The sequence below is a fragment of the Pan troglodytes genome, chromosome 8 (assembly GCF_028858775.2).
Source record: "Pan troglodytes isolate AG18354 chromosome 8, NHGRI_mPanTro3-v2.0_pri, whole genome shotgun sequence".
In the NCBI taxonomy this organism is placed as follows: Eukaryota; Metazoa; Chordata; class Mammalia; order Primates; family Hominidae; genus Pan; species Pan troglodytes.
The window spans coordinates 115,416,383-115,428,797 of NC_072406.2; the positions used below are offsets into that span (position 1 = coordinate 115,416,383).

Here is a 12,415-nt window from a genome sequence, read left to right on the forward strand (position 1 = left end):
TAAGATTTAATGAGAGCCAGGCATGGTGGATCGCGCCTGTAATCCCAGCACTTTGGGAAGCTGAGGCAGAAAGATTGCCTGAGCCCAGGGGTTTGAGACCAGCCGGGGCAACATGGTAAAACCCCATCTCTACAAAAAAATACAAAAATTAGCCAGGTTTGGTGGTGTGCACCTGCAGTCCCACCAAGCTGGGAGGCTGAGGTGGGAGAATCACTTGAGCCTGGGAGGCAGAGTTTGCAGTGAGCCTATCACACTACTGCACTCTAACCTGAGTGACAGAGAGAGAGACTCCATCTCAAAAAATAAATAAATAAATAAAAATAAAAAAATTAATGGCTGCTGTTCTGTGTTTCAGACTTACACGGGGACATATAGCCTCATTCTTTTGGCCAATTTCTCCCTTTTGGAATGAGAGTTATTTGCCCAATGTTTATACCCCCATTGTATCTTGGAAGTAACTAACTTGTTTTTGATTTGACAGGCTCATAGGCAGAAGGGACTAGCCTTGTCTCAGATGAGACTATGGAATTTTGAGTTAATGCTGAAAATGAGTTAAGACTTTGGGGGACTATTGGGAAATCATGATTGTCTTTTGAAATGTGAGGACATGAGATTTGGTGGGGGGGGGGGGGGCATGATTTGGGTGGAATGATATGGTTTGGATCTGTGTCCCCACCAAATCTCATGTTGAATTGTAATCCCCAATGTTGGAGGTGGGGCCTGGTGGGAGGTGATTGGATCACGGGGTTGGATTTCTCATGAATGGTTTAACACAATTTCCCTTTGGTACTGTCCTCACGAAAGTGAATAAGGTCTTGTGTGATATGGTTGTTTAAAAGTGTGTAGCACTTCCCTCCTTATTCTCTCTCTTCTGGTTCCTATCATGTTTTTGCCTTCAGCCATGATTGGAAGCTAAGCTGCTATGATTCCTGTACAGCCTGCAGAACTGTGAGACAATTAAATCTGTTTTATTTGTAAATCACCCAGTCTCAGGTATTTCTTTATAGCAATGTGAGAATGGACTAATACAGTATGTGAATTACATCTTAACAAAACTGCTATTTTAAGAAACAGAGTTCAGGCATGGTGGCTCACACCTATAATCCCAGCACTTTGGGAGGCTGAGATGGCTGATTGCTTGATCTCAGGAGTTCAAAACCAGCCTGGGCAACATGGCAAAACCCCATCTCTACAAAAAATTTAAAAAAATAGCCAGATGTGGTGGTGCACATCTGTAACGTCTGTTGTCCCAGCTACTTGGGAGGCTGAGGTGGAAGGAGATCAATTGAGCCCCCCAGGTTGAGACTACACTGAGCCATGATTGTGCCACTGCATTCCATGCATTCTAGGCTGGGCAACAGAGTGAGACCTTGTCTTTCTTTTTTTTTTTTTGAGACAGAGTTTTGCTGTTGTTGCCTAGGCTGGAGTGCAATGGTGTGATTTCAGCTCATTGAAACCTCTGCCTCCCAGGTTCAGGCAATTCCCTGCCTCAGCCTCCCGAGTAGCTGGGATTACAGGCGCCCGCCACCATGCCAGGCTAATTTTTTGTATTTTTAGTAGAGATGGGGTTTCACCATGTTAGCCAGGCTGGTCTTGAACTCCTGACCTCAGGTGATCCCCCCACCTCGGCCTCTCAAAGTGCTGGGATTACAGGCGTGAGCCACCACACCTGGCCCAACCATGTCTTAAAAAAAAAAAAAGAAAGAAAGAAAAGAGAAAACTAATCCCCAGTGACAAAATCATAACAATGGTTGCCTTGGTGCTAGGGAGAAGAATTAACTGGGAAGGAGCATGAGAGAACTCTCTGGGAGTGACAGAAAGGTTCTGTATGTGAAGGAGGGGTTTGAGTTAAACAAATAGGTATTTGTTGAAACTCATGCATTTCATTATATGTCAATTAAAATATATCATATGTACATTATGCACATATAACTATGCATATGTGTATATTTTCTGCTTCTTCCAAGGAATTGTATAATTTGCATTAAGAAAATAATTCTTGGGAACAGATTGTGAGGACAAGAAAAAAAGATAATTCTTATAATATTCACATCTTCTTTTGAGCAGTTGTTCCATTGAGACAAAGGAACATAGGCAATTATACCAAAAAAAATATATATATTTCTTTTCTTTCTCTTTTTTTGAAAAAGGGTCTTACTCTGTCACCCAGGCTGGAGTGCAGTGGTGTGATCATGGATCACTGCAACCTCAACCTCTTGGGTCAATCAATCTTCTCCCTCCTCAGCCTTCTAAGTAGTTGGGACTATAGACATGTGCCACCACACCTGGTTAATTTTTGTATTTCGTAGAGATGGGGTTTCATCACGTTGTCTAAGCTGGTCTTGAAGTGTTGGACTCAAACAATCCCTCTGCCTCAGCCTCCCCAGGTAACTGGGACCACAGGTATGCACAACCATGTCTGCTAATTTTTCTATCCTTTGTAAAGATGGGACTCGCTATACTGCCCAGGCGAGTCTTGGAACTCCTGGGGTCAAATGATCCTCCCATCTTGGCCCCACAAAATGTTGGGATTATAGGAGCAAGCCACTATGTCTGGCCAAGAATCACTTTTCTTTTCTTTTTGAAACCGAGTCTTGCTCTGCCATCCAGGCTGATGTGCAGTAGTGCGATCTTGGCTCACCGCAAACTCTGCCTCCCGGGTTCAAGCGATTCTCCTGCCTCAGCCTCCCGAGTAGCTGGGATTACAGGCACCTGCCACCACGCCCAGCTAATTTTTGTATTTTTAGTAGAGATGGGGTTTCAGGATGTTGGCCAGGCTGGTCTTGAACTCCTGACTTCAAATGATCTGCCCGCCTCTGCCTTCCAAAGTGCTGGGATTACAGGTGTGAGCCACTGCGCCCAGCCTTTTTTTTTTTTTTTTTGAGACATGGTCCTGCTCCGTTGCCCAAGCTGGAGTACAGAACCACTCATGGGTCATTGCAGCTGCGACCTCCCGGGCTTGAAGCGATTCTCCCACCCCGCCTCCCGAAGTGCTGGGATTACAGGCATGAGCCACCACCGCACCTAGCCGCATTTCTTGTCTTTAATAAGAGATATTTACCATATGTTTTCTATACTTAAGATACACAAAATGTTTGTCCTTGTGTTATAATCACCCACAACATTTAATACAACAAACCAATCACATAACCTAGAAACAGTGCATCACACCACACAGCCCTAAGAGGGAGCAGAAACCTGGATTTACCCAATAGGCCATGACTGTCAGCCAGGTGTGGTGGCTCATGCCTGTAATCCCAGCACTTTGGGAGGCTGAGGTGGGCAGATCACTTGAGGCCAAGAGTTTGAGATTAGCCTCGCCAACATGGTGAAACCTCATCTGTATTAAAAATACAAAAATTAGCTGGTGTGGTGGGACACCTATAGTCCCAGCTACTTGGCAGGCTGAGGTACTAGAATCACTTGACCCCAGGAGGAGGAGGTGCAGTGAGCCGAAATCACGCCACTGCACTCCAGCCTGGTGACAGAGCAAGACTCTGTCTCCAAAAAAAAAAAAAAAAAAGTCACGGTTGGGCACGGTGGCTCACGCCTGTAATCCCAGCACTTTGGGAGGCTGACGCAGGCAGATCAGGAGGTCAGGAGATTGAGACCATCCTGGCTAACACAGTGAAACCCCGTCTCTATTAAAAATACAAAAAATTAGCCAGGCGTGGTGGCAGGCACCTATAGTCCCAGCTACCTGGGAGGCTGAGGCAGGAGAATCCCTTGAACCTGGGAGGCAGAGGTTGTAGTGAGCTGAGATCGCACCACTGCACTCCAGCCTGTTGACAGAGCAAGACTCCGTCTCAAAAAAAAAAAAAAAAAAAGTCACAACTGTCTAATTTACACAAGTAAGGGCTACAGGACCAATGATCACCAGCTGCCCAAGTACCAAAAAATTATGCTTCTGAAATCTCTTGATGTTGATTCTGGCACCAAGAGCAAACGATGCCCTATGTGTGCCACTCACAGCAGAAGCCCTTTTTTCCCCAAGAATTATATTTCTAGCAAACAAAAATTTGTTTGAGAGTTCATCAAATCTTCATTAGTACTTCATAAGCTTCTCAGAGTCATATAGCGCTTAAAACAATTTTCATGGCCGGGCGCAGTGGCTCACACCTGTAATCCCAGCACTTTGGGAGGCCCAGGTGGGTGGATCACCTGAGGTCGGGAGTTAGAGACCAGCCTGACCAACACAGAGAAACCCTGTCTCTACTAAAAACACAAAATTAGTTGGGCGTGGTGGCGCATGCCTGTAAACCCAGCTACTCGGGAGGCTAAGGCAGGAGAATTGTTTGAATCCAGGAGGCAGGGGTTGCAGTGAGCCAAGATCACACCATTTCTCTCCAGGCTGGGCGACAAGAGCAAAACTCTGTCTCAAAAAAAAACAAAAACAAAAACAATTTTCCACTATAGATTCAGAAATACATTAGAATATGTGGTCCTATTTTCTCTTCATTAAACTTGTAGATCCTATCTTGGTTTTTATTGTTTTGACTAAGAGACTTCACATTATATTCCCACTCACATTATAGGTTAATTAAAACATCAAAATAGTTACCTTGAGTTCTTATCTACTGTATAAGAAAAGCTATGTGAATCTCTAAAGCAGGGGTGTCCAATCTTTTGGCTTCCCTGGGCCACACTGGAAGAACTGTCTTTGGCCAACATAAAATATGCTAACACAGGCTGGGCAGAGGGGCTCACCCCTGTAATCCCAGCCCTTTGGGAGGCCAAGGTGGGCGGATCACTTGAGGTCAGGAGTTTGAGACAAGTCTGGCTAACATGGTGAAACCCTGTTTCGACTAAAAATACAAAAATCAGCCGGGTATGGTGGCGCATGCCTATAATCCCAGCTAATAGGGAGGCTGAGGCAGGAGAACTGCTTGAACCTGGGAGGCAGAGGCTGCAGTGAGCTGAGATAGTGCCACTGCACTCCAGCCTGGGCAACAGATCAAGACCTTGTCTCAAAAAAATGAATAAATAAAAATACAATCTACCAGTACGAACAGTAGCTGATAGAAAAAAAAAAAAATCTCATCACGTTTTAAGAAAGTTTATGAATTTGTGTTGGGCCCCATTCACAGCTATCCTGGGCCACATGTGGCCTGAGGGCCACAGGTTGGACAAACTTGGCTCTAAAGCCTAATAAGTACTTGCAAGTTTTTCTTGAAATGTCCTTCTGGATGCACTGGCCTAGAAGCCTTCAAAATTGTATTATAGCACTGGACAGGCGGAAAAAAACAAGGCTTTTAGAATCAGACTGCCTAGAGTCTGAGCCCTGTCTCACCCACTGACTGTAGGAAGTTATATGTCCTTACTGTATCTCAGTTTCCTTTATCTTTAAAATGGGAAATAAAAAACTGCCTGCTTTCTTAGAATAATTATGAAGAATAAATAAGCTAATCTACATAAATTACTTAGAACAGTACCTGACACACAGCAAGAATTTGATAAATATTAAATATAATTATTATTTATAGTGTAGGTAATTTTAAGAGTATTGTAGAATATTTATGAAAACTTACTGATAACATGGATAACTTTCACTAAGTAACTTATCTGTTAGACATGGGTATGTCTATAACCTACCTGCATTGCTGCATCACCTATTGCACGTCGGATTTCCCTTAGAGTTTGATACTGCTCCAACAGGTGATCACCACAGATTATATCTACCTATGGACATGAAGAGAGTATTAGATTGATTTCTTGCTTCAAAATACCATCTGAAGAAATGAGGAAAACAAATCAACATAAATTGTTTCCAAACTAGATTTTGTAATTTTATTTTAGACTGATCAAACGCTCTTGAAAAGAGAGTTTTAGAAACTTTTTACAGAAGTAAATAAGGTAACATGGGAAGAGCATTAGAGGATACAGCAGGACAACAGCACAGTATAATTGATATTCAAAATGATTTCCCTGAATCTCAAAGAAATTAAGTCATTTTTAGACTTTAATTAAGAAATTCATTTTGACATTAATTAAGAAATTAAGTCAAATTAGATGTATTCAACATCAGGTAGCAAAGGAAAGTATATCTTTTTAAATATCTGTGATAAAAATCATTAAGGCCGGGAGCAGTGGCTCATGCCTGTAATCCCAGCACTTTGGGAGGCAGAGGCGGGCAGATCACCTGAGGTCAGGAGTTCCAGACCAGCCTGGCCAACATGGCGAAACCCTGTCTCTACTAAAAATGCAAAAACTAACCAGGCATGGTGGTAATCATGGTGCCTGTAATCCCAGCTACTTGGGAGGCTGAGGCAAGAGAATCACTCGACCCCAGGAGGTGGAGGTTGCAATGAGCCGAGATCATGCCATTGCATTCCAGCCTGGGCCACAGAGCGAGACTCTGTCATTAAAAAAAAAAAAAAAAAAAATCATTAAAAGGTATTAATGCTTAAAAAGGCAATCATCCATTATTTGAAAAAATTCTCTTAGGAGGAATATCTCATTTTCTAACAATGCCACATAAATCATAGTACAACACTGACTTGAAGTTCACACTAAGGAAACTGTTTTGTAGATGGAACAATTTCAACAAGGTCTTTTCAGCCCTTTGGTAATTGCAAAGCTCCAAGATATATCTTTTTTTTCCCCCCAGACAGGGTGTCACTCTGTCACTCAGGCTGGAGTGCAGTGGCCCAATCATAGCTCACTGCAGCCTCAAACTCCTAGGCTGAGGCAATCCTCCCACCTTAGCAACCCAAGTAGCTGGGACTAGAGGTGTGCACCACCACATCTGGCAAATTGTGTGTTTTTTTGTTCGTTTTTTGAGATGGAGTCTCGCTCTGTCGCCCAGGCTGGAGTGCAGTGGCACAATCTCGGCTCACTGCAAGCTTCGCCTCCTGGGTTCACGCCATTCCCCTGCCTCAGCCTCCCGAATAGCTGGAACTACAGGCACCCACCACCATGCCCAGCTTATTTTTTGTATTTTTAGTAGAGACGGGGTTTCAGCGTGTTAGCCAGGATGGTCTAGATCTCCTGACCTGATGATCCGCCCACCTCAGCCTCCCAAAATGCTGGGATTACAGGCGTGAGCCACCGTGCCCGGCCAATTGTGTGGTTTTCTTTTTTCAATTTTTGTAGAGACAGGGTCTTGGTATATTGCCCAGGCTGGTCTCAAACTCCTAGTCGTAAGTGATCCTCCTGCCTTGGCCTCCCAAAACACAGGTGTGAGCCAGTGTGCTCCGGCCAATATACTGACTTTTATATAGAATTCTCTAGAGAGAATATTGTTGTATATATACATTTTATTAAGACTCTACTATACTTACTTGCTAAGATAGAAATGCAAATCTTTAATCTTTCACTGAGTACTACTTCCTATTACCTTAAAATGGGGATAGAGCCTCAACAGCTTACGTGTGTGTGTGTGTGTGTATATATATATGTAGAGAGAGAGAGAGAGAGAGAGAGTGAGAGAGATATATATATCTCACTTAACTGGCTCCATCTCCTAGCATTACTATTTAGATTATGGTATGAAATTTCTCCTTGTCTTCCATACCAGAATGTCACCTCTGCTTCCTCTTTCTCCTTTTCCTTTCTTCTTACATGCAATCAATTACAAAGTCCTATTGCTTCTTTCTTCCTATCTCTTGAATTCATATCATACCTTTCAACTACTGCCCATAGGCTTAAACCACTAAAACTACCTCCTAGCCAGACTTCTTATCTTCAATACTGTTTACTCCAATAAATTCTATACACTGTCAACATGTTAAACTCTAAAAACTTTTAGCATGGTTGGGAAAGAACAGTAATAGCAGCTGCATTTAAATAAGCAGCCACTATGTACAATAAGTCACATATGTATTTGACATGTGTTATCTAATCCTCATATTCCTATGAATTAGGTAACTACAATTCTGATTTTACAGATAGGGAAACTAAGAAGTAAAGACATTAAACTTTCCTGAGACCACAAAGCTAGTAAATAGCAAAGTTCAGATATAAACCCAGGTCTGTCCAAGATCTAATTTTCTCCAAAGCCTAAATGCCATCTCAGGGGTCAGCAAACCGTTTCTGCAAAGGGCCAAATAATAAATGCCTCAGGCTTTGTGGGCCATAGCATCTCTGTTATATCTCTTCAATTCAGCTGTTATAGCACAAAAGCAGCCATGGTGTGGCTGTGCTTTCAATTCATTTTGCAAATACCACTCTGTCAATTTAAAAGCTAGTAACTCTAAAATCCAAAAGTTGTTACTAATCTGAGATTATATAGAATTATGAGATAGAACCCGGGTTGGCATACTCAAGGGCCAAATCTAGCCTGTCACCTGTTTTTAGAGTGGTATTTCCAAAGTGACTTGAAAGTAATGATATGAGATCTTGCACAGAGAACTTAGATCCATAAAAAGTTAAAGAATTTGGTACCATCATTGTTTTATTAATTTTATTTTATTTTATTATTTTTTTTTAGACAAGAGTCTCACTCTGTCACCCAGGCTGGAGTGCAGTGGCGCAATCTCAGCACACTGCAACCCCTGCCTCTCAGGTTGAAGTGATTCTCATGCCTCACCCTCCCAAGTAGCTGGGATTACAAGGGCACGCCACCACACTCGGCTAATTTTTGTATTTTTAGTGGAGATGGGATTTCCCCATGTTGGCCAGCCTGGTCTCAAACTCCTAACCTTAGGTGATCCGCCCACCTCAGGCTCCCAAAGTGCTGGGATTACAGGCATGAGCCAAATCACCGGGCCTATGTTTCATTAAATATTTAGCAATCCAAAAACTATCACTCTTAGTGGGCTTTATACCACGTGGTATACATTCACGGTATTATTACTATATTTTCAACTTTGAATTTTTACAGATCTTTAAATTTTTTGTAAAAAGCTTTACAAAAATCTTTAAAAAATAATTCACTGTAACAAATTCAGAAAACACAGAGGTGCTGGGTACTGTGGCTCTCATCTATAATCTTAGCTGCTTGGGAAGCTGAGGCAGGAGGACTGCTTGAGTTTGAGGTAGTGAGATATGATCGTACCGCTCCACCCCAAGCCTGGGCAACAAAACGAACCTCATCTCAAAATAAATAAATAAATAAAAAGACAGGTATATAGTAACAAACTTAAAAAAAATTGTAGAAAGTAGAATGATAAATCCTCACTTCAATCCTAGCCCCTAGAGGGTGGTCAGTTTCTTTTTTCTGTTTTTTTTGAGACAGAGTTTCGCTCTTGTTGTCCAGGCTGGAGGGCAATGACGCAACCTTGGCTTACTGCAAACTCTGCCTCTCCTGGGTTCAAGCAATTCTCCTGCCTCAGCCTCCCAAGTAGCTGGGATTATAGGCATGCATCACCACGCATGGCTAATTTTGTATTTTTAGTAGACATGGGGTTTCTCATCTTGGTCAGACTGGTCTCGAACTCCCGAACTCAGGCGATCCGCCCACTTCAGCCTCCCAAAGTGCTGGGATTACAGGCATGAGCCACCGCACCCAGCTGGGGTTGGTCAGTTTCTAAGAGTTTGATGTGTATGGTCCTAGAACACTATGTGTGCATGTGGGTTTTTCTGTTATTCATTTTTTGCTTTAAAAAAAATGGGATCAACTGGGTGCGGTGGCTCACGCCTGTAATCCCAGCACTTTGGGAGGCCGAGACGGGCAGATCACCTGAGGTCAGGAGTTCGAGACCAGCTTGGCCAACATGGCAAAACCCTGTCTCTACAAAAAATACAAAAATAAGCTGGGTGTGGTGGCAGACACCTGTAATCCCAGCTACTCAGGAGGCTGAGGCAGGAGGATCACTCAAACCTGGGAGTCAGAAGTTGTAGTGAACCGAGATCGCGCCACTGCACTCTAGCCTGGGTAACAGAGGGAGATTCCATCTCAAAAAAAAAAAAAAAGAAAAAAGTCCGGGTGCGGTGGCGCACACCTGTAATCCTAGCACTTTGGGAGGCCGAGGCAGGCGGATCACAAGGTCAGCAGTTCAAGACCAGCCTGGCCAAGGTGGTAAAACCCTGTCTCTACTAAAAATACAAAAAAATTAGCCGGGCATGGTGGTGGTTGCCTGTAATCCCAGCTACTCAGGAGGCTGAGGCAGAGAATGGCTTGAACCTGGGAGGCAGAGGCTGCAGTGAGCTGAGATGGCACCACTGCACTCCAGCCTGGGCGACAGAGCGAGACTCTGCCTGAAAAAAAAAAGAAAAAAGAAAAAAAAAGTTGGTTTTGTTGGCACTCGCTGTCTAACAACTACCAAATTGCAGTTAGAAAACTTTTCATATTAGTGTAGGAAACTTTTTGCAGGCCTAGTTCCTCGATAGCCAAAGGCCAGCTTTGTAAGCAGGCCCTTCTAACGACAGCAGCCTCAAGGCTGATACGTTAACTCTTTTGTGCATAATATCTTACCCTCTGGAGTATCAAGAAGAGATAACAAAAATACTTTTGAATCTCAGAGCAGAAATCAGACCATGAAAGTAGTCTTATTAAAAGGAGAAAAAGTCCTCATCTTTTAAAAAGCAAGATCATGCTAGAGCTTCCAAGTTAAGATTTTTCAATCAGTGTGCTTTGATAAGCCACACTGGCTCATTCCTTTGATCATACATACTCTTCTTTTCGAGATGGAGTCTCACTCTGCTGCCCAGGCTGGAATGCAGTGGTGGGATCTCGGCTCACTGCCACCTCCGCCTCCTGGGTTCAAGCGATTCTCCTGCCTCAGCCTCCTAAGTAGCTGAGACTACAGGCGTACCACCATGCCCAGCTAATTTTTTTTTTGTATTTTTAGTAGAGACGGGGTTTCACCATGTTGGCCAGGATGGTCTCGATCTCTTCACCTTGTGATGCGCCCGCCTCGGCCTCCCAAAGTGCTGGGATTACAAGCGTGAGCCACCGGACCTGGCCATACATACTCTTCTTTGCTACTAAGTTCTTTTTTTCTGTGTCTGGCAAATTCCTATCTGTTCTTCAAACCCATTCCTGAGTTAAATCATTCACTTTTGTGTTATCTCCACTGTTGCATTCATTACATCCTATTGTTAGTTAGTTGTTTACTTATATATCTTTCCTACAAAATTCTGAGTCCCCTGATGGCATGAATTTTGTCTCATCTTTGTACTCCTAAGGTCAAATACATAGACCCTCAATTTAGTAACAATATATAATAAATGGTATGGAAACATCATATATTAGTCCTTAAAAAATTATTTGGAAACTAAATTTAATAGAAGGCTTAATATCATACACCAAATAAGTAATAATAATAACCTAACTTTTTTGATATGGAGTCTTGCTCTGTCGCCAGGCTGTAGTGCAGTGGTGCGATCTCGGCTCACCGCAACCTCCGCCTCCTGGATTCATGTGATTCTCCTGCCTCATCTTCCCGAGTAGCTGGGACTATACAGGTGCATACCACCATGCCCAGCTAATTTTTGTATTTTTAGTAGAGATGGGGTTTCACCATGTGGGCCAGGATGGTCTCCATCTCTTGACCTCGTGATCCGCCCGCCTCAGCCTCCCAAAATGCTGAGATTACAGGTATGAGCCACCATGCCTGGCCAGCCTAACTTTTAAGATGGAATTAGTTATGGCAGGATTAACAAAATCAAATATCACATCTTATAGAAGAATTTTTAGTGATCAATGTGAGGTGTATGTTCTAAATTTCATCTCATAAAAGCAAAATAAGGTCTGAATATCAAACAAAGCAAAATACAATAAGACATCAAAGAGTAAATACCACTAAATCAACCACAGTAACCCTGAGACACTGGAGTCTCTATGAGAAAGAAACATATTTGGATAATTATTGATCTCTAAATTTTAAATGAACTTAAATCTTTCTTAAGAACACATGATGGCCAGGCGTGGTGGCTCACACTTGTAATCCCAGCACTTTGGGAGGCCGAGGTGGGCAGATTGCCTGAGGTTGGGAGTTCAAGACCAGCCTGGCCAACATGGAGAAACTCTGTCTCTACTAAAAAAACTAGAAAATTAGCCAGGCATGGTGGCGCATGCCTGTAATCCCAGCTACTCAGGAGGCTGAGGCAGGATAATCGCTTGAACCCAGGAGGCGGAGGTTGCGGTGAGCCGACATCGCACCATTGCACTCCATCCTGGGCAAAAACAGTGAAACTCTGTCTCAAAAAAAAAAAAGATCTGTATTTTTTAAACTTTTGGAATTGTCTTGTTTTTAAAATTTGATCTGCCACAAATAACTTTAAAGTTTAACAGTCCCGTGGGAATTACTCGTTCCTGTTAGTAAATAACCACAAATGAAGGTCACATATCTGTAAACCATGCACACATTTCCCACCTGGGACTAACTGGTTCAAAGAAAGTCAGCAGAGCAGGCTCAAGTGACTGCAGGACACCAAGAATTGTAGTCTGATGACTAGCAAACCAGCTCAATGTTTTGTTCATATTAGAAGTAACTCTTAATTACTTACTCTACCTTAAATTTAGGCCTCAACA

At 42.9% G+C, this 12,415-nt stretch overlaps 1 protein-coding gene and 1 non-coding gene across 4 annotated transcripts in view; both read right to left on the reverse strand.

The window, feature by feature from the left end:
* PCGF6 (polycomb group ring finger 6) overlaps window positions 1-12,415 on the reverse strand; it is a 50,065-nt gene that overhangs the window by 7,787 nt on the left and 29,863 nt on the right. For all 3 annotated transcript variants that reach the window (XR_008537610.2, XM_508012.7, XM_054660486.2), the window contains one exon: window positions 5,593-5,679. Coding sequence is in view for 2 of the 3 variants with exons in the window: in XM_508012.7 (XP_508012.4) it covers window positions 5,593-5,679 (87 nt within the window). In the remaining variant the exon portion in view is untranslated. The remainder of the gene's footprint in view (window positions 1-5,592; window positions 5,680-12,415) is intronic.
* LOC112204679 (U11 spliceosomal RNA) lies at window positions 3,854-3,986 on the reverse strand. The gene has a single exon (XR_002938348.1). It is a non-coding gene; the product is annotated as a U11 spliceosomal RNA (small nuclear RNA).